The sequence below is a fragment of the Oryctolagus cuniculus genome, chromosome 21 (assembly GCF_051225735.1).
Source record: "Oryctolagus cuniculus isolate XC-2025 breed Fujian yellow rabbit chromosome 21, ASM5122573v1, whole genome shotgun sequence".
Lineage (NCBI taxonomy): Eukaryota > Metazoa > Chordata > Mammalia > Lagomorpha > Leporidae > Oryctolagus > Oryctolagus cuniculus.
Window position 1 is genome coordinate 28,996,926 of NC_142887.1, and position 27,986 is coordinate 29,024,911.

Here is a 27,986-nt window from a genome sequence, read left to right on the forward strand (position 1 = left end):
ACGCCACAGCGCGGGCCCCGAATATCCAAAATGTTAACCTCCCCTAGTTCTAGCCCGGTCCCAGGTACCATGATCTTTTGCCAGGATACGGTAGCCTGCTGACTGGTCCAGGCTCCCTCCCTTGCCCTTGCCTATCATTTATTTTCAACACAGCACTTCAGAGAGAACATGGTTAAAAAAGAAGTCAGATCATGAAACCCTCTGGGGACTTCCCAGCTCACACGGAGTCAAAGTGCACGTAGGCACTGTGGTAGCCAACAGAGTTCCATGTCACATGGCCCCTTGCTGCTCTCAGACCTCGCCCCCTGCTTCCCTCCCCACCTCACACATTCTGAAGCCCAAGTCCTTTCTCTCGCACTCCTCTCTGCTCTTGCTCTGACGCCATGGAGCCTCCTGCCCAAGGCCCATACGTCTGAGTTTGCCCAGGACGGCCCTGGTTTGAGTTGGTTGTTAGGAATGTCCGCTTCCAGTCTCAGAGATGTCCAGCTGTGTGGCCTCCCTAGCCACAGCTTGCTGTCTCACTCGCTTCAGGTCACCTGAACTGTCACGCACCACCCTGCACCCTCTGCTCTTTCTTCCTACTTAATATTTCTTCCTAGCACCCCCAGGACATCCTGCTTGTTTTTACTTTCGCTTCTTTTTTATTGTGAAGTTCGTGAGAGCAAGGATTTTTATCTTGCTTATGTTTGGATCTCCAGAGCTTAACACAGTTCCTGTCTGAATGAATCGTAAAAGCCTTCCGAGGTTAGTTTTCTCTCAATGACGAATATTTCTTTTTCTTTGTAATGTTTTTTCCTCTCTCCTATAACTTTGTTGAATGATTGACGGGATCCTTTTCTTTCAAAGACGCAGGGAAGTCTTTTTCTTCCTTGCTCCATTTTGAAATAACTTTTCCTTTCAAGCCATCCCCAGTCCTCTCGGAATATGATTTGTTTTCTTCAGAGTCACCATATTCTTACCTCTTCTCAAAATGTTTATTGAACTCGAGGCCCTGTTCTGAGGCCTGAGAAGAAACAAAAGTAGTTAAGACACGAACTCTGCCTACCTCAGGGAGTTCTGTCTTCTCAGTGACCTGGGGTTCTGTAGAAAATCGTTCCCCCGTGGGCCAGCACCAGTGAGGGGAAGGCCGTCTTGTGGGGAGTTGGACTGCGAGTGGTGCTGGTGATACGGTGTGCTTTGAACATATGGTCTCTGCTTAGAGGGATGTGCCAGAGGCGCAGTGCCAACAACAGAGAGCGGCGGCCCGGCGCGGTCCTCGCCGGCGTCTGCAGTTGAGCCTTTGGCTTTTGCTGAGCCTCGGGTTCTTCACCTGTGTCATGGGCATAAAGATTCGCACTCCCCTGCCTGCCCCGCAGAGTGTTTCCTGGATCAAAAGATTGTCCCATCGAATCCTTGTTTTGGGACAAGGCAGGATTTAAAACTACAAGTAGTTAACATTTGATTCATTTAAAAAGGAAAACAGAAAAGAAACAGGCAGATCTCGTCTGTGACCCTGCCCTCACCTCCCCAGGCTCGATGGCTGCCCCGCCTGCAGGCACTCACACGTGACTCAGATTTGCTCCTGCGCTTGGACGTGACTCACACGGGAGTTGTGATTCACCCGAGTGGTTCTTGATGGGTTTCCCTGCAGCCTCGTAGAATTTCATCTTCAGTGTTGTTGACAAGGGCCTTTATAGATGCACTCTTTGCTTATTTTTTTACCACACTTCCCAGCAGGACCCAAGGGTTTGGTGGACCCAAGGGTTTGGTGGGATTGGGCTTTTGCCCTCCTGTTTATTGAACAGGATTCCAGTTTAGGAGGCTTGCTAGTCCGATGTCATCACCTTCATTAGGGGAAGATACTTTTGAAAAAGGAAATAAGTGGGTAGCATGCTTTCTTTCTCTTCCGTTTTGGGCCTTAGAATCTGCACCTAGTTTGTATTGTGTTTTGGGAACATGCAGCAGGGCTAAAGTAAGAAATAAGTTATAGCACACTGAGGCTGGAAGAAGGCGCCTGCAAGACATGCACGCAGGCCAGGTCAGGTTGTTTCTGAGTGAGAGGCATCTCTGTAGCCAAGAGAGGAGAAATGGGCCCAGGGCCAGCCTCCGTGTCCTGCTCTGAGTACCTATTTTGGCCTTGAGATTTACAACCGAAGAACACATTCGCACTTCTCAACGTTGAACAGATGTCAAAGAGAGACCTGAGGTGACTGTTCTCAGCACTGACGCCCCAACTGCAAGTCCGGCTTGGAGCTCTGAGGCTGCTTTCCCGAATCTTGAGCTGGAGCGGAGCTCGTGCACCCAGGAGCTGCCTCTCCATCATCTTCAGTTGCTGGGGCTCTTCAAATGCCACAGCGAGTTTCTTTGACTAAAAATAAAGCTCCAAAAGGCAGTGTGTTAGGCTGGGACTACATGGCAGCTGTGTATAAGTGGCGTCCTGGAACCCCGTAAAATATTTCTATAAATTCTTGAGTTACTTTTTTTTTTTGACAGAGTAGACAGTGAGAGAGAGAGACACACAAAGCAAAAGGTCTTCCTTTTGCCGTCGGTTCACCCTTCAATGGCCGCTGCGGCCAGTGCGCTGTGGCCAGCGCACTGCGCTGATCCAAAGGCAGGAGCCAGGTGCTTCTCCTGGTCTCCCATGGGGTGCAGGACCCAAGCACTTGGGCCATCCTTCACTGCACTCCCGGGCCATAGCAGAGAGCTGGCCTGGAAGAGGGGCAACCGGGACAGAATCCGGCGCCCCAACCGGGACTAGAACCCGGTGTGCCGGCACCGCAAGGCGGAGGATTAGCCTACTGAGCCGCGGCGCTGGCTGAGTTACTTTTTCTTAAAATGTATTCCTGTGTATGCATGTGTGTGTGTGCACATGTGTGTGGTGTGTAAGTATGTGCACACACATATGTATTATGTCCTTAGAGATGTCACAGGTCTGCTGGGTCGCCCACATGGGTGGCAGGAACACACATATTTGAGCCATCATTTGCTGCTTTTCAGGCTCATTAGCTGGGAACTGGATTGGAGGCAGAGTAGCAGGGTCTCCAACCAGCTCTCTGATACGGGATTGGACATTGCAGGCAGTGGCTTAGCCTGCTACACCGTGGCAGGTTGTTAGTATACGGATTTCAGTTGTCTTGTAGACTAACTCTGGATTGTTGTTTCTTGAAAAAAAAAAAAAAATCTTATGATCAAACTTCACATGCAAACCTGGGTGATGATGTATGTGATAATTTTCCCCTTACTCAGAATGTTTAGGAATGCCAGGTTTGTGATTTCCTTTATACTTTATTCCTTTATTATCCTCACACTGAATAATAGACTGCCTGATTGTTTCTTTAAAAAAAAAAAGATTTATTTATTTATTTGAAAACTGAAGTTACAGAGAGGCAGAGCTGGGCCGATCCGAAGCCAGGAGCCAGGAACTTCTTCCAGGTCTCCCACATGGGTTCAGGGGCCCAAGGCCTTGGGCCATCTTCTGCTTTCCCAGGCTACAGCAGAGATCTGGCTTAGAAGTGGAACAGCAGGGTCTCGAACCAGCGCTCATATGGGATGCCAGCACTGCAGACGGCAGCTCCACCCGCTATGCCACAGCGCCGGCCAAACATTGGTTCTTTATAGTCAGGCCTTATGTTAGCCTGAAAATGAGTGGTGTCAGCTGAGATAGCTTTTTTAAAATATTTAGGTTCAAATGGCTTCTGGCCATTGACAAAGAACAAATAACATTTTCAACAGCTACAAACTGGTGCTTCCTATGAATATTAAGAAATAGAGCATACAGGGTAGGGATCGTGGCTCAGGGGATTAAGCCACCACTTATGATGCCTGCATTCCATATCAGGAGCACTGGTTCAAGTCCTGGCTGCACTGCTTTCAATCCAACTCCCTGCTGAAGCACCTGGAAAAGCAGTGGATGGAAGATCTCTCTCTCACTTTCTCTCTCAAATAAAAAGTAAATCTTAAAAAAGAAAGGAAGGAAGGAAGGAAGGAAGAAAGAAAGAAAAAGGGCATCTGTAAAGTTGGGTAGAAAGAATTTCAGTACAGGTTACATCTACTTCTTACCTGATTGTCAGTGAGTTACTTACCTGAGCCTCAGTATCCTGGTCTTTGGAGAAAGGTTAATACCTCAGGAGGTGGGTTTGAATGAAACAAAATACTGTATTTGTCTGACCCAATAAATTATATCTTCTATTACCGTAGTAGGAATTTTTTTTAAAAAATCTGCAGGGCTGTCGCCACGGCTCACTAGGCTAATCCTCCGCCTAGCGGCGCCGGCACCCCGGGTTCTAGTCCTGGTCGGGGCGCTGGATTCTGTCCCGGTTGCCCCTCTTCCAGGCCAGCTCTCTGCTGTGGCCAGGGAGTGCGGTGGAGGATGGCCCAGGTGCTTGGGCCCTGCACCCCATGGGAGACCAGGAAAAGCACCTGGCTCCTGGCTCCTGCCATTGGATCAGCGCGGTGCGCTGGTCGCAGTGTGCCGGCCACGGCGGCCATTGGAGGGTGAACCAACGGCAAAGGAAGACCTTTCTCTCAGTCTCTCTCTCTCACTGTCCACTCTGCCTGTCAAAAAAAAAAAAAAAAAAAAATCTTCTGCAGACAATTCCCAAAAAGAAGTTCTAGAATTGTTTTAGTCAACTGACATCACCTTTTTAAACTTAAAGAAATTATTCTAAAATTTACATACAGTAAAATTCAGTCTTTTAGTGTATGATTCTATGAGTTTTAAGAATGTCTAGAGTCCTATATCCAAGATCAAGCTTTAGAGAGTTGGGCAGGTGTTTGGCCTAGTAGTTAAGACGAAGGTTGGGAAGCCCTGTTACCACATCAGAGTGCCTGCGTTCAAGTCCCAGCTCTGCTCCCAATTCCTGTTCTCTGATAATACGTACCCTGTGAGGCAGCGGTGATGGCTTATGTAGTTGAAATCCCTGTCACTCACATGGGAGACCTATTTTCCCAGCTGCTGGCTTCAGCCTGGCCCAGTTTTGTCTGTTGCAAGCATTTGGGGAGTGACCAGCAGAGCCTGGCCCAGTTTTGGCTGTTGCAGGCATTTGGGGAGTGACCAGCGGAGCCTGGCCCAGTTTTGGCTGTTGTAGGCATTTGGGGAATAACCAGAAGATGACAGTTCTCTCCACCTGCCTCTCAAATCAAGTGTTTTGTTTGGTTTTTTTTTTTTTTTTTTTTTTTTTTAACAAAAAGAACATTTACATCACTTCCCTGAGTATGTGCTGCCCTTTTATATTTCAACTCTCCCCCCTCCCTCTCAACCTGCCCACCCCCATCCCCTGACAACTAACATTCTGTTTCCCATCCCTCTGCTTTCGCCTTTCCCCGCGCAACATGTACATATTGAATCATACATGTGTGATCTCTTGAGCACACCATGTTTGTGATTCATCCAAGTTGCTGCATGCATCAACACTGATTTGTTTTTTATTGCCAACTAGTGTTCCATGTACTGCCGTTTGCCTAACTCTTCACCAGTTGAAAGATACTTGGGTTGTTTCCAGGTTAAGGTGACTATAAGTCAAACTGATAGGAACATTTACATAATCTTGTATGAAAAATGTTTTTGTCTGAGCCTAAGTTTTTGTTTCTCTTGTGTGAATTCCTAGGCATGGAACTGCTGGGTCAGATGGTAAATGCATGTCAAAGCTGTCTTCTAAAAGCAGTGTACCATTTTACATTCTTAGCTGTGTGGTGTAGTAGTTTTAGCTGCTCCAAGTCCTTAGCAGCACTTAACCAGTCATTGTAGTCCATGAAGTAGAGGTCTCTTCGCTGTGTTTTTGATTTGCTGTTTCCCTACCGACTGATGGCATTGAGCATCCTTTTATATAGTTTGTCTTCTGCACCTGTCGTGTGCTGAAGTGTTCAGATCTTTGGCTCACTTTCTCATTGGGTTATTCGTTTCTTGCTCTGGAGTTGTGAGAGTTCTCTGTGTATTCTGGATACAAGCCCTTTGCCAGATAGTTGATTTGCAAATGCTTTCTATCAGCTTGTAGCTTGTTCTTTGAAAGACTTCATAGGAATTGGTAAATATTTATTCTTGTTATAAAAGGATTGATACAGCACAAAGGGAGGTAGAGTTAAAAGCCCAAGCTCTCTTCCCACCTCCCACCCCTTCCTCCAACTTCCTCCTTAGGGATTACGGTTGACAGATATCTGAGGATCTTTCTAGTTCTTTTCAAGGCACCACAGTTTTCTAGTAAATGTTTATATTTTCCAAGGGACTTGTAAGTACTGACACCTATGTTTTAAAATTAGGTTACTTCACAATCAGTAAGTTGCATTTTAAAGAATCTCTTTTTCCTTTCAGCCCCATTATGGGTAAAAATCATTGTTTTCCTGGTAAAGTAGTGAACTTCGGTGTCCTGCGCCATATTCCAGAAAACTGAAATTTGGGGAAGAATTCCAGAAGATAAGGGTGAATCATGAGTGAACTGAATTTAAATAGGTCATTTTACATCTGCCAAGGACTGTTCTAATTAGTTTTAAATGACTTTGAGATGTGTTCATTTTCTTAGACTATGAGTCAGTTTGGTTTTTTTGTGTACTTAACACACTTGTGCATTTAAAGCTCTCATTGGGCAAAGAATGTTATTGATAACCTTAGTTCTGGCTCATTCCCAGATTTTTGATTGCCCATTTTGCTTTGATTGATTCTCTTGTGCTGTTTGAATTATTCAGCACAGAATTTGCCCTTTGGTTCACATGTTTGTGTTCAGCTACGACTTTGGGATTTTTTTCTGCTACAACTGTTGGAACTTTTTGCAGAGTGCATAGCATTAAGACAAGCTGTTTGTAATCTCTCCACAGCTATGAATCCTAGGACCCAGAATAAGGATTCGTTAGAGGACAATGTTTCTACCTCTCCAGACCCAAGTAAGAGGGGGGCACATGACCAGAGAGGAGGGTGGAATGGGTGGGGTAATCAGAGTGTGAGGAAGCCCTGTGGGGTGAGAACAGTCTGGAAGCCCACGTGTCTCTGGGGTGGAGGAAGTGATGTTGTGAGGCAGACTCATCAGTCTCTCAGGTGGAAGGTGAGACAGCTGTGGCTCAGTGGCCTGCCTCACTGGCACATAGGAAAGGGAATAGAGTTCCCACAAGGCCCTTGTGCCAACCCAGAGCTATCCACAGTCCTCAAATGTGGAATGAAGTCAGAGGGAAGTGGTAAGCTCTAATGGAGCCATTTACACACTATAGTTGAAAATCCTTGGCTAGTTTGCATTTGTTTTGATCTTCTTTTTCTATTTAAATAGCTAGACAGTAAGAGAACTTGTACATTTCTACAATAACGAAACAGCAAGGAACATTCTACCATCTGATAACCCTTCTTTTTACTTAGCTGTCACCAGTGTATACGTATCAGCAAGTTTTTTGGTCCTGTTTATTATTAACTTAATAAACCTTTCACTATTTCTTCAGGAGTCTCTTGTTAGTCATTTAAAAATTTATTTATTGGCCGGCACCATGGCTCAATAGGTTAATCCTCCGCCTGCAGTGCCGACACACTGGGTTCTAGTCCTGGTCAGGGTGCCGGATTCTGTCCCGGTTGCCCCTCTTCCAGGCCAGCTCACTTCTATGGCCCGGGAGTGCAGTAGAGGATGGCCCAAGTCCTTAGGCCCTGCACCCACATGGGAGACTAGGAGAAGCACCTGGCTCCTGGCTTCGGATCAGCATGGTACGCCGGCCGCAGCGGCCATTGGAGGGTGAACCAACGGCAAAGGAAGACCTTTCTCTCTGTCTCTCTCACTGTCCACTCTGCCTGTCAAAATTTTTTTTTAATTTATTTTCATTTTATGTAAAAGAGAGAGACAAAAATCTTTCATCCACTACTTCACTCGCCAAATACCAACAACTGTGGCTGGGCCAGGGCGAAGTCAGAAGCCCAGAACTCAGTCTGGGTCTCCCTGGTGGGTGACAGTGACCCAGATGTTTGAGCCATCACCTACTGCTTCCCGGGAAGCACACCAGCAGGAAGCTGGAATCAGTAGTTGAGCTGGGACAGAAACCCAGGCATGCCAGTACGGGATATTGGCATCTCAAGCCCTATTTTAACCTCTGTGCCAAATGCCCACCCCATTAGTCATTTTTAATGGCAATATCGAACACATTGCTATCTCCTGGTTTGAATAGTCATTTCTGATCGGAGACTGTTTGAATGGTTTCCAGTTCTTAACAAGAGCATACACTACAGGTGTAGTACATGATACGTTGGGTGTACTTTTCCTTTTAATTCGTGCCCCTGACACTATCCCCATAGTGTGGCTGGCAGAAAGCTGCCGGCAAGCAGTGGCTGTCCCTATTCCTCCGTAAACCCAGCACTGGATCTCGTTACCTATTTAGTGGCTATGTGGTAGGAGTTCCTCAGAGACCTTCTTTAAAAGCGCTAATTCTCTTTGACCTGGGTTTCAAAATGAGGCCACACCCTTTCTCCAATGACAGAATGTGATTCAACAAGAAATCAGGAGCCTTTTCATTATGGGATTTTGAACCAGGCACTTAAGTTCTCTGTCTTACTACGAGCCCGGCAGAAAACATTGCAAGCTTTTCCTCGTCCTGGGGGTCAGGATGCTGATGCCAGAAGGATACAGCTGTCCACTGTCCCTGGTGTCCCCAGTGTGGCTTTGATCTGGTCTCTTCCTTTTGCTCTTGGTTCTAACCAGGAAGTAAGAACCAGTGTTCCTCCTCATCTGCCATCCAGGGAAATCGAGGTGATTAATGGGCCATGTTTTACGTTCCTGAAGATCTGTGGTAGACCCTGGAGTGGGGCCCATTGCTGGTTAAGTCATCTCCCCCAAGTCAGTGGTGCCACATGGGGCATCTTCCCATGGTGACTCAGCACGCCAGTCATCTTCCACATCCACGTGAGGGTGATGGGAAGACTGATGACATAGCCTGGGCTGCATGGCATCCAAAGCTGTATAGCACTGGAGAAATGTAGGGTGTGGGACTCTCCAGCTCAAGACCCCGAGGCAAAGGTCTAGGAGTTTTCTGCTTCCTATTAGTCCTTCTTACAGAGGTTTACAAGATAATCTTTTGCTGAGCGAGGTCTCTTTACTTGGGAGAGATGACTGCCATATTTGAGCTCACTGATTGCCAACCAGAGGGAATTTTGCTCCCCAGAGGACGTGTGGCAACATCTTGCAGACACAACCAGGGCTGCCCTTGGCACCTCGTGAGTAGAGTCCCTGGATGCTGCTCAACCCACAGGGCCCAGGACAGCGCAAGGGATTGGCTGATTCAAAAGGCCAGTAGTTAGCAAGGTTGAGAGCCCTGCTTTGAAAAGAGGAGCAGACAATTCCAGACAGACCCACGTGATCCGGCCCACTCGGCTGAGTGTTGCCCTCGTTTCTGGATTGTTAAACTCTACCTCTTAAAGTGCAGGCCCCATAACTTTCCCAGAAGTCCTCCCTGGATTTTTCCTCCTACCCTTTGGGATCTGTTACTTGTTTTTTTGCCATTCTGAAAACATGCCTTGTTTCTGCTGCTGCGTGCTGTTTGCTCCCAAATCAGGCTGAGCTCTCCTCCTTTCCCTACCCAGCCACGCTGCAGTCCTCGGGAGAGGCTCCGGCTTGAGCCTCCCGTCTGCTCTCGGAATATTGATTTGCTTCGACATTGTAACCTTGCCTGCCCTGCGGTAACCCCACTGGCACTGCGGCTGTAGCTCCCGATCAGCAGGAAATGAAAAGTACCAGCTTTGAATCCCATTTGCATGATGGGATTGGATAAGCATGTGCACTGCGTTGTCTAACAAACTCTGTTTCTCTCTTTCTCCCTCCCCGCCCTTCCTCTTTTCCCTGCCTGTCCCGGCAATTTTATCACCCGTCACTGTGATCTGTCTTCCCCCACCCCTCCCTCCTCCTCTCCCTGCCTCCCCTCTGTCCCAAACCTGCCATGGTGACCGCACATACCTTTTTCCCCGTTACGCGAGGCAGTTCTGACGCTGTCTGCTCCCCCTGTAGTGCCAGGCTTCTGTTGCACAGTTGGAGTGGACTGGAAGTCTCTCACTACTCCGGCGTGCCTCCCCCTCACCACCGACTACTTCCCTGACCGCCAGGCCCTGCAGAACGACTACACCGAGGGCTGCTACGACCTGCTCCCGGAGGCGGACATCGACAGGTCGGTGTGCAAGGAAAAGGCGCTGGGCCTTGTGTGCGAGGGTTCCGGATGTGTCTGAACATGGGGTTGTAAAGCCCATTGTACTCTTTTTCTGTTTGGGAAGCTTTTTTTTTTTTTTTTTTGACAGGCAGAGTTAGACAGTGAGAGAGAGAGAAACAAAAAGAAAGGTCTTCCTTTTCCGTTGGTTCATCCCCCAAATGGCCGCTGCGGCCTGCGCGCTGCAGCCAGTGTGCTGTGCCAATCCCAAGCCAGGAGCCATGTGCCTCCTCCTGGTCTCCTGTGCGGGTGCAGGGCCCAAGCACTTGGGCCATCCTCCACTGCACTCCCAGGCCACAGCAGAGAGCTGGCCTGGAAGAGGGGCAACCGGGACAGAATCCGGCGCCCCAACTGGGACTAGAACCCAGGGTGCCAGCGCCGCAGGTGGAGGTTTAGCCAAGTGAGCCATGGTGCCGGCCGGGAAACTTTCTGATGCAAGAACTGTTCACTTCCTTTGAGTTCTGTTGACATTAGCAACTTCTCATTGACTGTGTTTGGGTCCCTAATGCAATTGTTTGGGACTACTAAATATGGTCTTTTTCTGAGATGACTCATTCAGGCATTGAATCATTATTTACATCTGCTTGAAAGACAGAATGATAGAAGGAGAGAGAGAGAGGGAGAGAAAGAGGGAGAAAGAGTGAGAGAGGGAGAGGGAGATTTTTTTCTACCAGTTCACTCTTCAAATGCCCACAACAGCCTCAACAGCCTGGGCTGGGCCAGGCTAAAGCTAGGAGCCTAGAACTCCATCTGGGTCTTCTGTGTTGGTGGCAGGATCCCAAGCACTTTAACCAACCTCTGCTGCCTCCCAGCCTATATTAACAGAAAGCTAGGTTGAAAGAAGGAGGGGGAGGGTGGTGGTGCTGTGACATAGCAGGTAAAGCTGCCGCCTTCAGTGCCGGCATCCCATATGGGTGCAAGTTCAACTCTCAGTTGCTCCACTTCCTATCTAGCTCTCTGGTGTGGCCTGAGAAAGCAGTAGAAGATGACCCAAGTGCTTGGGCCCCTGTAGCTGCATGGGAGACCCAAAAGAAGCTCCTGGCTCCTGGCTTCAGCCTGGCCCAGCTCTGGCCGTTGTGACCATTTGGAGAGTGAACCAGCGGATGGAAGACTTCTTTTCTCTCTCTCTGCCTCCGCATCTCTGTAACTTTGCCTTTCAAACAAATAAATCTTAAAAAAAAAAAGAGGGGTCAACGCTGTGGCACAGTGGGTAAAGCCACTGCCTGCAGTGCTAGCATCCCATATGAGCACTGGTTCGAGTCCCGGCTGCTCCACTTCCGATCCAGCTCTCTGCTATGGCCTGGGTAAGTAGTAGAAGATGGCCCAAGCACTTGGGCCCCTGCACCCATGGGGGAGACCCAGAGGAAGCTCCTGGCTCCTAGCTTCAGATTGGCACAGCTCCAGCCACTGTGGCCATTTGGGGAGTGGACCAGTGGATAGAAGACCTCTTTCTCTCTCTCTCTCTCTCTCTCTCTGGCTCTCTCTAACTCTGCCTTTCAAATAAATAAGTAAATATTAAAAAGAGGGAAAGTAGAATATGCAGGACTCAAACTGGCACTCTGATATGGGATATGGCATCCCAAGTGGTGGCTTAACTCTCTACACCACAATGCCTACCCACTACTTTTTAAAATGTTTATTTTTTTATTTATTTGAGAGACAGAGAGACTAGAGATAGAAAAAGAGAGCTCACCCATTGGCTCACTCCCTAAATGCCTGCAGTGGCCAAGGCTGGGCTGAGGCTGAAGCCAAGAGCCTGGAACTCTATCTGGGTCTTCCACATGGGTGGCAGGGGCCCAGATAGTTGGAACATCTGCTGCTTTCTTGGGCACATTAGCAGAAAGATTGCAAGTGGAGCAGCTGGGACTTGAACCAGCACTCACATGGGATGCTGGTGTCACAGGTGGCAGCTTAACCCACTGTGCCACAATGCCATCTCCTAGAGGCAGGTGTCGAACCCCAATACTCTGATATGGGACACGGGCATCTTAATCAGCTTAATTGGCTGCTAAGTTAAATGCCTCTCCCACCTGCCTCTTTATACTCCTTCAAACCATAATTTCTTCCAAACCTGATTTGCAAATGGTTCGTTTTATGAGCTGCCTTCAAATGGTTATTTTGGGGATGAAGCAAAGGAGAGAGTGGAACTGGGGACTCGCTCAAGGGTCACTGCTCCTGGCCAAGCACATGCACGTATGTGATCATCTGTCTTTCCAGGAGGGACGAGGAGGGCGTGCAGATGACGGCCCAGCAGGTGTTTGAAGAGTTCATATGTCAGCGCCTCATGCAGGGCTACCAGATCATAGTGCAGCCCAAGGCCCAGAAGCCCAACCCCGCGGTCCCACCCCCGCTGAGCAGCAGCCCCCTCTACAGCCGAGGTAAGTATCTCTCCTGGGACCAACATTTGTCTTTTCTGTTCAGTTTGTGCAAGTAAGGCTTCAAGACGATAGGAAATAGATTAGGAGTATAGACATCCTTCGGTGTCTAGAAAAGATTGATTCCACCTGCAGACACCATGGTTTCTCAAGTCCCTTCTGTAAAACAGCATCGTATTTGCATGTAATCTGCATGCATCCTCCCATAAACTTTAAATCATCTCCACATTGCTTATAGTACCCAACTCACTGTGAATACTAAGATAGTTGCTGTATTATATTGGTTAGGGGATAATGAAGAGAGTAAAATCTGTATATGTTTAGTTCAGATGTCACTGTTTTTATCAATTTTTTTTAAGATTTATTGCTTATTTATTTGAAAGGGAAAGTGAGAGAGAGAGAGACAGAGAGACAGAGAGGGAGAGAGGGATCTTCCATCAGCTGCAATGTCTGGGGCTTGTCCTGGCCAAAGTCAGGAGCCCAGAGTTCGATCCAGGTCTTCTATGTGGGTGGTAGGGGCCCAAGTACTTCTGCTGGTTTTCCAGGCATATTAGCAGGAAGCTGGGTTAGAAACAGAACAGTCAGGACTCAAACCAGTGCTCCAATACGGGGTGCCAGTGTTGCAGGCAGCAGCTTAGCCTTCTCTGCCACAACGCTGTCCCCTTCTCTTTAAGTATTTTTGATCCATGGTTAGTTGAATGCATGGATGTAGACTCCACAGATAAGATGGACTGACAGTAATTGTTTTGCAGGAAAGTGGTTTTTTTTCCCTCAGTTTTACTTTTCATTGGAAATAGTCTTCTTTAGGTGCAGATTTATCTTAAATACTCTAATTTGCAGCTTTCTTTTTAAGGGAGAGGATGTGACCAAGTCCAGGAATGGTACAACCTGGCTAAGAAAACATATAGGAATAGCAGGCAGCCAGGCCAGTCCTGAGCTGTCAAGGTATATAGTGAATATTCTAAACCCAGAAACACACGTTAACTGTTTCCACTACGGTGCCTGGCACCCAGCAGGTTCTCAGATGGTCCCTAAACATGAAGTTTACCCTTGGTCTCCCTGCCCTTCCCCGTGTCCTGGCCTCATCTTTCTCTTCTCCATCACTGAAGCTTAAGTGACCTGAAGCCATGAATGGGTCATCTGTTAGTGGCAGAGGCTGCAAAGTGGCCAAGAATCGGTGACACTAATAGAATGAGAGGCCGTGGGGAGTGTTTCTGAAATAAGGCTAACAAAGAGAATTAAGCGTGGGTGCCTGGCATCAGAAAGCGGTCACCATTTCCTGGAACAATCAATGCGCTATCTTCGTCTCCTGCTAATGAGACTCCCACCCCACTCATCGCCTCATTGCAAACCTCAGATTGTCTTTGGCTCCATTAAAGCCGCTCTGGCCAGAGCTATCAGAGAAGTGTGAACCTACTAGTGGGAGCTAAGTGGTCATGCAGTCTTTGAGAAAAAGCCTTTGGTGACATTTGTTGAATGCTGCCTTCTGGTCATACTCCAGACCCTACTAAATATTAACCCCTTTAAGTGCCAGGACTATTTCCGATTCATCTTTTTGTCTTCATAAATGGAAGCCATGATGGCTAGCATGCAGCAGCTATATATATATATATATAATATATCATATATGTATACATATCTTACTTCTGCAGTAACAGAAATATATATGATATATCATATATGAATTCATATATTCATATTCATATATATATATGAATTCATTCATTCATTCACCATTGTCTTTGAAGCCCCTCCTCTGGGAGGGATTTGTAGCACAGCAGGGAAAAACAACACTAGTCCAGCTGTCAGAGAGAATGAGATGTTGTGATAAAAACTGAGGGGGAAAAAGCCGAGAGGCTGTGGGACCGAGTAATCTGAGACTTGGTCTGGTCAGAAGTCTGAAGGGGGAGGCACAGCTTCCTTGAGACGCGGACATTTGAACTCAGCCCTGAAGTGTGTGCAGGGGTTTCGAGGAGAAGCAGTTGGGGATCGGGGAAGGCGTGGGAGTGCAAGGGAAGAGCATGCCAGGCAGAAGGATCTGTGTGTGCGGAGGCCTCGGAGCAGGAGGCGTCATGATATTTCCTGGACTTCCCAAAGAAGGCTGGTGTGAGGGGGCTCAGGGAGTGAACCAGAGCTGCCAGGAGACCCAGCCCTCGCAGGACTGTGTGTGTGGAAGGCTTTGTTCTCTATCCCACGTGCAGCCCTCGCTGTCGCCGGCTCCATCTGGGCTGCCTACTTGCTGTTCTCTGGAATAGCTGGTCAGTATCCCTCAGAGGGGACACTGTTCTTCCTCTAGCACCCAGTGCTGTTCCTGGATGATTTCATGAGCCTCATGGTATAATAAGTTGGCCAGAGGCCGCCTGCCCAACTGTACCCTTTGTGGTCATTTCTCTCCTTTGGTGAATTTAATCCGTCTTACTTCTGCAGTAACAGAAATGGAACTGTCGTGACAGGCACCAGAAAAGTTCAATCGTTGTAGATTTATCGAAGGCCCAGTGAGGGCCAGGCCCTGTTCCAGCAGGGAGCAGGGAAGCAGCAGCCCTGCCCTCGGAGTGTGCACAGGTTAAAACAGCTCACCCCGAGCGTACAGTTCCGTCACAGTTTGTGCTGTGCAGGATAAGAACAGGAGTAACCTGGCCACACCTGATTCAGAAGGTTACCATCCCATGCTCGATGTTTATGAACCGTATCCTGTGGCATCGTTTGTTGCATCAGGGAAGGAATGCGTGAACAGGGACATCCCCTAGTTGCAGAAAATGGGATTAGATTTGGTGCTTGGGGCCAGTGTGTGGTGCAACGGATTAAGCCACAGCCTACAGTGCCAACATCCCATCTGGGCACTAACTGCTCCACTTCCTGATCCAGCTCTCTGCTAATGTGCCTGGGAAAGCAGCAGAGGATGGCCCAAGTCCCTGGGCACCTGCACTCACATGGGAGACCCAGAAGAAGCTCCAGGCTCCTGGCTTCAGCCTGGCACAGCTCTGGTCATTGTGACTATTTGGGGAGTGAGGCAGTGCATCGAAGATCTCTTTTTTCTCTCTTTGTTCTCCTTCTTTCTGTAACTCTACTTTTCAAATAAATTAATTAAAGAAAATTGGGGCTGAGATTACACAGCTGGCAAATAGGAGAGCTGAGGTTTTGACCCCAGGCTCCGAGTGGATGCCCAGCCTCTTCCTCCATGACTGGCTTGCTGCTGCCTGGGCACCATCTGGGAAATGTCTGCATTCACAGGGAAGATCCCGTCAGCCTCCGCTGTCGCCCCTTCTCTTCTCCTGACCGCTCCCATGCTGTCTGCCACTGCGTGACTTGCAGAGCTGAAGGGCAGGCCTGCGTCTCATTCCTAGATCAAGGAAACCTTTACTGGACTCAGCTATTCTTGGAGGCACAGTTTTTCACTCTCTTAGACGCTTGTCGTTTTCTTAGTCACTCATTGTCTTCCTCTTTCCTGAGTTCAGTTCAACTCAGCTCCTGTGTTTTGAAGGCCTCCTCTGGCTTTGGTACCTTCTTAGATGTCATTGAAAATACAGAGATGAGCATCTGGGGCCCGACTCAACTCTTCATAAGGGTGTGAGAGACACTCATGAGCTACATGCAAGGAAGAATTCAGACTGCTGATTGACAGTTTCTTGGAGGAAGTGGCACCTGACAGTGACTTTAAACGAGCCGTGGGATTTCAGTGGTGGCCCAGGAAGGGAAGGCAAAAGAAGCAGCCTGAGCAAATGTTTGGAGGAGGGAAATTGCTGCCCATTAATTGCTGTTCTTTAAGACTAAAATTTGGTGCAGCAGCGGCGGGTGTCACGGAAACACAGGCCAGGAAGCTGCTTTGGCTGCCCCACTGGGGTAGGGCCTCAGATGCCAGGGTGGGCAGCTGGGGCTTGGTGGAGTGCCGTTCCATTTTGGTCCCACAGTTGTCTCTTAGCCTATTAACACTTAGCCAAGAACTTTCCTCCCTAGAAGAAGCATCAGGCTCAGCCCCAGGGTGTCATCCACGTATTGTTAGCACTTTAAGGCTCTAGTCCACTGCTGGTTGGCTTAGTAATAAGAAAATACTCCATATTCAGGACTTTTCCTTTTAATTTTATCTGAAAGGCAGAGAGAAATAGAGAGAGAGATCTTCCATCTGTTGATTCACTTAACCTGGGTCTTCCATGTGGGTGGCAGGGACCTAAGTGCTTGAATCATCACTCACCACCTTTCAGTGTATGCATTAACAGGAGGCTGGATTGGAAGTGGAGGAAGCAGGACTTGACCTAAACATTCCAATATGGGATGCAGGTATCTCAAGTGTCTTTTTTTTTTTTTTAAGATTTATTATATGGGGCTGGTGCTGTGGTGTAGCAGGTTAAAGTCCCGGCCTGCAGCACCAGCATCCCATATGGGTGCTAGTTTGAGTCCCAGCTGCCCCACTTCTGATCCAGCTCCCTGCTGATGCACCTGGGAAAGCAGTAGAAGATGGCCCAAGTGCTTGGGCCCCTGCACCCACATGGGAGACCTGGAAGAAGCCCCTGGCTCCTGGCTTCGGATCAGCTCATCTTCAGCTGTTGTGGCCAGTTAGGGAGTGAACCAGTGGATGGAAGAGCTATGTCTTTCTGTCTCTCCTCCTCTCTGTGTAACTGACTTTCAAAGAGTCACATAGAGAGAGGGAGAGACAGACAGAGAGAGAGAGAGAGAGAGAGAGAAAGTTTCCATCCACTCCCTAGATGGCTGCAATGGCTGGTGCTGGGCCAGGCCACAGAGCCAGGAGCTGGGAGTTTCTTCCAGGTCCTCCGTGTGTTTGGCAGAGGCCCAGGCACTTGGGCCATCTTCCTCTGCTTTTCCCAGGACATCAGGGAGCTGGATTAGAAGTGGAGCAGCGCAAGCAGCCCCCATATGGGATGCTGATGTCGCAGGCAGCGGCTTTATCTGCTTTGCCACAATGCTGGCCCCCACAACTGACATCTTAACAGCTGCACGAAACACTTGGCACAAGACTTTTTTTTTTTTTTTTAATCAAGCATAACTTTCATCATTAAGCTGCCCCTTAAGAGAAAATGATGTCATCCCTTCGGCTTCTCTCTTACTGAATGTGCATGGATGAGAACTGATTGCCTGTTGTAGGGACATGCTCAGCTCAATGGAGGAAGTTCTTTGTTTCCCTATTAGGCCTTGTGTCTCGGAACCGCCCTGAAGAGGAAGACCAGTATTGGCTGAGTATGGGCAGAACTTTCCACAAAGTGACGCTAAAGGACAAGATGATCACGGTGACACGGTACCTTCCCAAGTGAGTCCTGGGATAGTCCAGGTTTTCAGTTCCTGTCCCAGATCACGTGGAAAGCACATAATCCAAGTTGGGGAAGCTGAGTGGTTGGTTTCCATCTGGAGTTTTTGGTTTCTAGGGTTATTTCAGGGTGATAGCCACCCACTTCCGGAAGGGACTGGCTCAGTGTCTAATGTTTAGCATGATTCATAGTGGCAAGCCAGTTTAAACTAAAGAATGAGGGGAAAAGAATGGAAAGGTTTAAGAAGTTCCGGGCCGGCGCCGCAGCTCAGTAGGCTAATCCTCCGCCTTGTGGTGCCAGCACACCGGTTCTAGTCCCGGTTGGGGCGCCGGATTCTGTCCCGGTTGCCCCTCTTCCAGGCCAGCTCTCTGCTGTGGCCAGGGAGTGCAGTGGAGGATGGCCCAGGTGCTTGGGCCCTGCACCCCATGGGAGACCAGGAGAAGCACCTGGCTCCTGCCATCGGATCGGCGCGGTGCGCAGGCCGCAGCACGCCGGCCGCAGCAGCCACTGGAGGGTGAACCAACAGCAAAGGAAGACCTTTCTCTCTGTCTCTCTCTCTCACTGTCCACTCTGCCTGTCAAAAAAAAAAAAAAAAAAAAAGTTCCAAGAAATTTCCCTTTTAGTCCCCTGGGATGAACTGGTTCCTGCAACTGAGTGTCAAATGCCAAGGATGGTGCAAAACATAACAAGACAGAAAAGATAAGACATGAATTGGGAGGAAAGCTCTTTAAAAACAAAAGAAATTACTTATTTGAAAGACAGAGTGATAGAAAGACAGGGCCTCCATCCACTGGCTCCCTCTCCGGTTGCTCACAACAGCCAGGGCTGGGCCAGGTGGAAGCCAGGAGTTAGGAGCTCCATCTGGGTCTTTCTCTTCAGGGACCCTACTGCTTTGGACCATCGTCTGTTCCTTCCAGGTGCATTAGCAGGAAGCTGGCTCAGAAGCGGAGTTGGGGGCCAGCATTATGGCATAGTAGTGAAGCTGCCACTTATGAAGCTGGCATTTCATATGGATGCCATATCCAGTTCAAGTCCCAGCTGCTCCACTTCCAATCCAGCTCCCTGCTAGGGGCATGGGAAAAGCAGCAGAGGATGGCCCAAGTGCATGAACCCCTGCTACCTATGGAAGAAGCTCCAAGTTCCTGGCTTTGACCTGCCCCAGCCCTCGCCGTTGCAGCCATTTGGGGAGTGAACCAGTGAATGGAAGATCTCTCTCTCTCTCTCTCTTTCTCCCTCTGTAACTCTTTCAAATATTAAGTAAATAAATCTTTAAAAAAACAAAAATGTGGGATGTGGGACTTGATCCCAAACTGTCCAACATGGGATGGGTGTCTCAAATGGTGGTGAACCTGCTGTGCCATAGCACCCAATCTAGCATTCTCTTTTCAATGTCTGGGCATGCCCTCCTTTTTTTCCAGGTACCCTTATGAATCCGCCCAGATCCACTACGCCTACAGCCTCTGCCCTTCCCATTCGGACTCGGAGTTCGTCCCCTGCTGGGTGGAGTTCTCCCACGAGCGGCTGGAGGAGTACAAGTGGAATTACTTGGACCAGTACATCTGCTCTGCCGGCTCCGAGGACTTCAGGTCAGAGAGCAGGCCGCGGCCTTCCATCCCTGCCGCCTGGGACAAGCGCATTTCTTAACACGCGTGTCCGTTTCCAATGATGAAATGATGTCTGTTTTAGAAGAAAAGAAACATGGAAGAACACAAGCCCCCCTGCACTTGGGTTAAAAACTTGGTGCTGAGCTGGGTGGTGGCGATGGCTGCACCACACGCTGTGAATGCACTGAATGCCCCTGAGTGCAGCAGAAGGAGGCGGCCTCTGATGCAAGCGTCAGCACAGATCGTGTTCTCACTGTTTTTGACGACTCCGCTGGTATCGTTTGGTCTCTCTCTCTCTCTCTTTTTTAAAAATTTATTTATTTATTTATTTTGCCAAGGAAGCCTTTTATTTAAGGAATACAAACTTCATGCATTTCATAAGTACAACTTTAGGAATACAGTGATTCTTTCCAGCATATCTGCCCTCACACCCACCCTCCCACTCTCTTCCTCCTCCCTTTCCCATTCCCAGTCCCATTCTCCACTAAGATCCACTTCCAGTTAACTTTATACAAAGGAGACCATACCCGCCCTCCCACCCCCAAACCGTCCCACCTCCTACTCCCTCTCTCATCCCATTCTTTATTAAGATTCATTTTTTTAAAAGATTTTTTATTTATTTATTTGACAGAGTTACAGAGAGAGAGAAAGAGAAAGGTCTTCCTTCTGTTGGTTCACCCCCCAAATGGCCGCTACGGCCGGCGCTGTGCCAATCTGAAGCCAGGAGCCAAGCGCTTCCTCCTGGTCTCCCATGTGGGTTCAGGGGCCCAAGGACTTGGGCCATCCTCCACTGCCCTCCTGGGCCACAGCAGAGAGCTGGACTGGAAGAGGAGCAACTGGGACTAGAACCTGGTGCCCATATGGGATGCCAGTGCTGCAGGAGGAGGATTAGCCAAATGAGCCACGGTGCTGGGCCCCCATAAGATTCATTTTTAATTATCTTTTTTTTTTTTTTGACAGGCAGAGTGGACAGTGAGAGAGAGAGACAGAGAGAAAGGTCTTCCTTTGCCGTTGGTTCACCCTCCAATGGCCACCGCGGCCGGCGCACCGCGCTGATCCGAAGCCAGGAGCCAGGTGCTTCTCCTGGTCTCCCATGGGGTGCAGGGCCCAAGCACTTGGGCCATCCTCCAGTGCACTCCCTGGCCACAGCAGAGAGCTGGCCTGGAAGAGGGGCAACCGGGACAGAATCCGGCGCCCTGACCAGGAGTAGAACCCGGTGTGCCGGCGTCGCAAGGCGGAGGATTACCCTAGTGAGCCACGGCGCCGGCCAATTATCTTTATATACAGAAGATCAACTCTATACTAAGTAAAGATTTCAACAGTTTGCACCCACATAGACACACAAAGTATAAAGTACTGTCTGAATACTAGCTGTACTGTTAATTCTCATAGTACAACACGTTAAGGACAGAGGTCCTACATGGGGAACAAGTATACAGTGACTCCTGTTGTTGATTTTTTTTTTAAGATTTTATTTATTTATTTGAAAGTCAGAGTTACACAGAGAGAGGAGAGGCAGAGAGACAGAGAGGTCTTCCATCTGATGGTTCACTCCCCAGTTGGCCTCAAAGCTGGAGCTGCGCCGATCTGAAGCCAGGAGCCAGGAGCCTCTTCCAGGTCTCCCATGTTGGTGCAGGGGCCCAAGCACTTGGGCCATCTTCTACTGCTTTCCCAGGCCATAGCTGAGAGCTGGATCAGAAGTGGAGCAGCCGGGTCTCGAACCAGCTCCCATATGGGATGCCGGTGCTTCAGGCCAGGACATTAACCCACTGCGCCACAGTGCCAGCCCCTCCTGTTGTTGATTTAACAACTGACACTCTTATTTATGATGTCAGTAATTACCCAAGTCTCTTGTCATGAGCTGCCTAGGCTATGGAAGCCTTTTGAGTCCACAAACTTCGTTATTATTTAGACAGGGCCATAACCAAAGTGGAAGCTCTCTCCTCCCTTCAGAGAAGGATACCTCCTTCTTTGATGGCCCTTTTTTCCACTGGGATCTCACCCACAGAGATCTTTCATGTAGGACATTTTTTGCCACAGTGTCTTGGCTTTCCATGCCTGAAATGCTCTCATGGGCTTTTCAGCTAGGGTATCTCATTTTTAATTCTCAATATTTATGTAAGGTTTCTGGTAATATAAAGCCACAGTGTCATTGGACCCAGGTCCTGGGTACAGAGAAGCATCCTGACCTCCTGAGATTCTTCAAGACTTGTGTGTGTGTGTGTGTGTGTGTGTGTGTGTTTTAAGATTCATTTATTTACTTGAAAGTCACTTACACAGAGAGAGAAAAAGACATCTTCTAGCCACTGGTTCACTCCCTAGTTGGCCACAAAAATGGCCAACGGTGGGCCAGGCCAAAGCCAGGAACCAGGAGTTTCTTCTGTGTCTCCCATGTGTATGCAGGGCCCAAGGACTTGGGCCATCTTCCACTGCTTTCCCAGGCCATAGCCGAGAGCTGGATTGGAAGAGGAGCAGCTGGGACTTGAACCGGTGCCCTTATGGGATGCTGGTGCTGCAAGTGGCGGCTTAGCCCACTACGTCACAGCGCTGACCCAGGGAGTGCTTTTTTTGAATCTGCTGTTTCTCACTGCCCCTGTGATCTCCTTGGTCCTCCGCAGCTTAATTGAGTCTCTGAAGTTCTGGAGAACCCGCTTCCTGCTGCTGCCAGCCTGCGTCACTGCCACCAAGCGTATCACAGAGGGCGAGGCCCACTGCGACATCTATGGGGACAGGCCCCGAGCTGACGAGGACGAGTGGCAGCTTCTGGACGGCTTTATCCGCTTTGTGGAGGGCTTGAACCGGATCCGCAGGCGGCACCGCTCAGACCGCATGATGCGGGTGAGGGATCCTGGGGCTCCTTGGGGACCGGGTCTGGTTTGGGAGGTGAGGTCTGCTTCCTCCTCTCTCATAGGCCTCTCATTGGCCGGTTTATTTACACTGCAGCTGCCCAACATTGTTCTTAAATCCAAAACAGAGTATCCCCCACTGCAGGGTGAAGGAGGCTGGAGAGGGGTGACTGGGCGGGGCTGCCCTCTGTAGCTGAGGACATAGCAGCTTGTATGCTCCCCACCTGGGACCCAGCGTCCACACTGCTGCTTGTGTGATGCGCTGCTGACTCTGCAGGTAGAAACCCTCTCAGGAGCTAACAGCCACGGCCCTTCCTTACTGTGAGGTCACCTTGGTTTCCCATATCCCTGGGTGTTCATGTCAGCCACGTGCTGCCCAGTGGGGAGACTGATGCCCCTGGGAGTTGTGGGGTATGTCTGAGGCTGCCCAGCCACTAAGGGAAGATCTGAGATTCTGCATGGTTTTGCTGTGTTTTTTAATTAACATAGTAATGTTATTGACCTGAGAGAGAACATGAATGTACAGGTCTATGAAGTTTAGCAAACCTGTAGGTCTAGCAACCACCACTAGGACAGGATATAGAAGAGTCCGCTCCCTTCAAAAACACTCCCTCTTACTACCCGTTATGTAGCCCTGTCTGGAATCCCCGGCAGCCACTCCCTGTCCATCGTCACTCAGCTTTTGTGTCTTTCTGGTGTCTCAAACATGGATTCACACACCATGTGACCTTCCAAAGGCCGCCTACTTTCACTCAGCATGATGCTTTGGGATCCCTCCACGTTGTGTCATCAGTAGTTCATTCTTTTTGATCACTCGGTAGCATTCCGTCATCAGCTGTGTTTTTATTTTTTTGTGTTTAACCTCAAGTTCAGGGTTCTCCCTTCCCACCCCCACCATGCCAGCTGGCTTTTGTATGCAGCATCACTCATGGTTAGAAACATTCCTTGCAGAGTCTGTATACTGGAAAGAACTTTGATTTTGAAGTGAGGCAACTGGAATTCGAATTCCAGCTGCAGTAGGATTTGGGGTAAATTGCGAAAGCTTTCTGAGCCTCAGGTTCTTCTGTAAATTGGGGATCCCAGTACTTACCTGCCAGAGCTGCGGTGAAGGGAAAATGTGTTGATGCCTGAGGTAGTTCCAGTCTAGCAGGTACCTGGGGCCTTCAGTGTGAGTGCGAAGGAGTACCGAGAACCCGTGCCCCTCGGCTCCGTTTGCTGGCTTCCCAGAGCCCGAAGACGCAGCAGCAGGTGCTCGGGCGAGAGTGGCGTCCTCTGAGAGAGCCCTCTCGGCCTGATGGCCTCCGTCTCTCTTCTCTGCTTTAGAAAGGGGCCACCATGAAGGGCTTACAGATGACCGGGCCCATTCCCACACACTCCCTGGAGTCGGCGGGGCCCCCTGTCGGGAAGAAGGGAGCCTCAGCTCTGTCCGCCCTGCTGGAGATGGAGGCCAGCCAGAAGTAAGTATCTGCATGGAGACTCACTGGTCCCTCCCACCCCTCCCCCAGGGCGACACAATTTCCATCCGCAGAGAGCTTGCAATGAGGAGGGTAGTGACCGGAAAAGAAAACCAATGCCTGCCGAGTGTCCACTAACAGGCCACAAGCTCTAAGTTTGTAGTCTGGGGCCCAATTTAAATTACAGACACGTCCAGTTTGGCCCACACAGTGTCTTTTTTCTATTGTTTCTATATCTATCTATCTATCTGGAAGAGTTATAGAGAGAGGAAGAAACAGAGACAGATCTTTCATCTACTGAGTCACTCTCCAAATGGCCACAACAGCCAGGTCTGAGCCACGCCAAAGCCCAGAGCCAGGAACTCCATCCTGGTCTCTCACATGGTTGGCAGGGCCAGGGGTCCAAGTATTGAGGTCATCTTTCACTGCCTTCCTTGGCACATTAGTGGGAAGTAGAGTAGCTGGGACTTGAACCAGGCACTGTGATGTGGCTTGCTGGTGTGCCAAGTGGCTGCCTAAGTTGCTGCCTGATAATACCAGCCCCTCTTTGTGTGTTATTTTTTTTAATCACTTTAAAAAATGTATTTATTTATTTTGTCAGTGTATTTGAAAGGTAGAGAGACAGTGCTCTCATCCACCAACTCACTCCTTCAATGACTGTAACAATCAGGCCTGGGCCAAGGTCAAAGTCAGAAGCTTTGAACTCATGCTTTCTTGGTCTCCAGTGTGGGTGCAGGGACCGACCCCAGTACTTGAGCTATCCCATGCCGCCTCCCAGGGTGTACATTAACAGGAAGGTAGAAATGAGTGGAGTTGAGGCCAAACGCCAGGTACTGAGATGTGGGATGTGAGTGTTCTAATATGCAGCATCTTCACTGCTGCACCAAACTCTCACCCTCACGGAGTATTTTTAAAAATTTGAGCCAGGGGATGAGTGCTGTGGCGTAGCAGGTAAAGCTGCCCCCTGCCCTGCCAGCATCCCATATAGGTGCTGGTTGCAGACCAAGCTGCTCCAGTTCCAATCCAGCTCCCTGCTATGGGCTGGGAAAGCAGTAGAAGATGGCCCAAGTGCTTGGGCCTCTATACCCACGTGGGAGACCTGGAAGAAGCTCCTGGCTCCTGGCTTCAGATCTGCCCAGTTTCGGTCATTGTGGCCATTTGGGGAGTAAACCAGCGGATGAAAGACCGACCTCTCTCTCTCTCTCTCTCTCTCTCTCTCTCTGCCTCTGCCTCTGCCTCTTTGTAACTCTGCCTTTCAAATAAATAAGTCTTTGGAGAAAAAAAAAAATTCTTAAAAAAAATTTTTTTTGAACCAGGCTCTGGCATTCTGGCATAGCAAGTTAAGCTGTCTTTGGAATGCTGACATACCCTATCAGAGTGCTGATTTGAGTCCCAGCTACTCTGCTTCTGATCCAGCTTCCTGCTAATGCACCTGGGAAAACAATGCATGATGGCCCGAGTGCTTTGGTCTCCTGCCACCTAAATGGGAGATCAGGATGGAGTTCCTGGCCCCTGGCTCATCTCTGGCTGATGTGACCATTTGGGGAGTGAATCAGCAGATGGAAAAATCTCCCTTTCTCTGTCTGACGCTCCCTCACTCTGTCACTCTGCCTATCAAATAAATACATAAATTTTTAAAAAAAAATGTATTTCATTCATCTGAAAGGCAGAGTTACTGAGAGGACAGACAGAGAGATCTTCCAGCCACTGGTTCATTCCCCAAATGGCCACCAACAGCCTGGGGTGGGTCAGCCCAAAGCTGAGAGCCTGAAACTCCACCCAGGTCTCCCATGTGGGTGGCAGGGGTCCAAGCACTTAGGGCTTTCCTTGGTACATTAGCAGGGAGCCAGATTGGAAATGGAGTGACCAGTACTCAAACCAGAGCTCATATGGGATGCCAGCATTACAGGCAGTGGCTTATGCCAGTGCACCACAGCAAATAAATAAATATGTTAAAAATACACACACACTCACACACACACACACACACACATAAATAGATTTGAGCTAAATTTTTTGATGTGAAGATTTCACCTAAAACCTGGATTTTGAATTTTTTACATGAAAACACACATATGTAACATGATGTCTGATTATGTGATAAACGTATAGATTAGTATACATATATTATGGGTCATATAATATAAAGTGATATTATATCCAGCTTTGCTTGAAGCAGCAGAGGGAGCTAACCCAGGGTCCACGGTGGGTGGGCACTTTAGAAGGGGCACATGCCTCTGGCTCACCCCTGGCCTCAGATTTGCACTCTTGCTCATGCTGCTGGGCCAGCTTCTCTAGGCCTTTGGGTGTGCAACTCCTTTCTAAGCTGTAAGTGCTACTGGTGGCAATAGACCCGTGGGACCATAGCTTGCTTGGCAGGGCAGGGAAAAGGTCGCAGGAGGTGAGTTTTAAGTTGGCACATACCCTGGCACGGGTTGGACCTGCCTCAGCCATTCCAGCTCTTCTCACCGTCCCAGCTAGATCAGGTTCCCGTCTGTGCTTGCCAGCGCGCCAGGCTCACGTCCAGCAGAGAGCTCACTCTTATCCCACCAAGGGCCTCAGGAGTGGATTTGCTCACCTTCCCCAGACTCGCTCAGAGATTGTGCGTGCCGTGCGGCACACAGGAGGTGCATGTGGGTATTTATCGAATGACGGAGGACAAGGCTGCTTCAGTCGGTACAGACCGGGGGTGAGCGTGTTAGGGGAGACTCGACCTTGTCTGTCTGATGTGAGGGTCTGTGTCGTGCCCAGCAGAAGCCTGCACACAAAGGGTTTCCGAAAGGGACAGAGAAGTGAGGGTGAGGTGTGGTGGGAGACACAGGTAAAAAGGCAGTATTGGAAGGTGGGTGCTGAGCTCTCCTGAACTTTCATGTTCCCTTGGCAAGCAGGATCCTTGAAATATTTTTTTTATTAATTTTAATGGAAAATTTCAAACAGATAAGAAAAAGTAGACCAGTAAGTATAACTGGGTTTCCCCATGCCCCAGTTTCAGCGATTATGTACTCAACAGTCAATGTTCTTTCATTTACATCCCACTCAACATTCACTTTTCCTTTCATTTTTTTTTATCAAATTCCAGAGGTCATGTCCTTTCACCTGTCATATTTCAGAATGTGTCTCTGAAAGATAAGTACTCTTTAAAAATAAAAAAATAAAAAATAAATAAAACAACTCAGCCGCAAGCCACCATCATATGACTTACTTAAAAAAAATCACAGCAACTTCTTAATCTTAAAATAGGCAGTCGGTGTCTTTGGCAGCAGTGCTTTTTCAGGGAAAAGAGCCCCGTGTTGGTGAAGGCTAGGTGGGTGGGCGCAGGGGCAGAGTCCTGTTAGAAAGCCCTCACTAGTCCAGGCAGGAGGCAGCAGAGGCCGGATGAAGGGTGCTGATCCAACGGGAAGTGGGGGTTTCAGGGAGAGACGTGAAGGACCCAGCACAGGGCCCCGGGGGAGGCCAAGGAGAGAAGGAAAGCTGGGACAGGTCGGGTTCATTACCAAGGGCTCTGGGAGCTCCTCTGGAAAATATCATTATCAAGTCAAGGAAAGACCTCAGAACTCTGCCTGGCAGGTTCTCCCTGCAGCGGATCACCAGTCCTTCCCCCTGGGAAAGAGAACAAGGAACATATGTTGCCGGGAGGGGTGTGAAGCTGGGGGTGAAGGGATCTTATTTTAATTTTGTCGGTGAGTCATTGTTTAGTACACACCAAGGAGTCTCTTTCTGCTTAGACTGGAAGGGGAGGGGGATACCTTGGGAGTCTCAGGGACCCCACTATGTGAAGGGTGAAACTCAGCTAATCTCATGGTGGGAGGCAGGACAGAGACCCACGCCTTAGTCCTCGCCCCAGATGGTGGCTCCTGGGTGCGGTGCTGCATCTTCTCAAGCCTGCAGGTAGAGCAGCAGGAGCCAGACCTTTATATAACATTTGCTCACACCACTGCGTTTTTCTTATTTGTGTGCTTTTCATTTTCTTTTTGCTGCTTTGAGCAGATTCCATTCTATCTCTATCAGGAAGAACTGCATTACAGCAGCACAAGAAAGACTTCTAAAAATTTTACCCCTAGTTCCCCATCTTCCCGTAACCGATTTCTTCCAGTTGCCCTCAGTGTCTAGCTGCAGCCGTGCGCGTCTAGTCTGGGTTTCCATGGAAGTCAGCAGCCCCTGGAGTCTCGGCTCTGTCTGATTCACAGCAGTGGGGCCGTGTCTGGGCAGCAGGTGCCAGCTAGCAGGCTTCTCTGCTCCCCTCCGATGGGGATGACCTGATGACAGGCGAGTCAGGGCAGAAAGAGGGAGACCCTGAGCAGACTGCATGCTCATGTCCTGT

The 27,986-nt window shown here is 49.1% G+C and overlaps 1 protein-coding gene across 13 annotated transcripts in view; it reads left to right on the forward strand.

Annotated features, from left to right (window-relative positions):
* The window catches only part of DEPDC5 (DEP domain containing 5, GATOR1 subcomplex subunit), a 151,952-nt gene that overhangs the window by 67,991 nt on the left and 55,975 nt on the right, over positions 1-27,986 (forward strand). For 7 of the 13 annotated variants that reach the window (XM_051826696.3, XM_051826701.3, XM_051826703.3 and 4 more), the window contains 7 exons: positions 6,787-6,852; positions 9,909-10,092; positions 12,346-12,506; positions 17,646-17,763; positions 19,180-19,347; positions 21,984-22,203; positions 23,535-23,668. In XM_051826696.3, coding sequence (XP_051682656.3) covers positions 6,787-6,852; positions 9,909-10,092; positions 12,346-12,506; positions 17,646-17,763; positions 19,180-19,347; positions 21,984-22,203; positions 23,535-23,668 — 1,051 coding nt within the window. The remainder of the gene's footprint in view (positions 1-6,786; positions 6,853-9,908; positions 10,093-12,345; positions 12,507-17,645; positions 17,764-19,179; positions 19,348-21,983; positions 22,204-23,534; positions 23,669-27,986) is intronic. The other 6 variants (XM_051826700.3, XM_051826702.3, XM_089323425.1 and 3 more) reach the window with 2 other exon arrangements.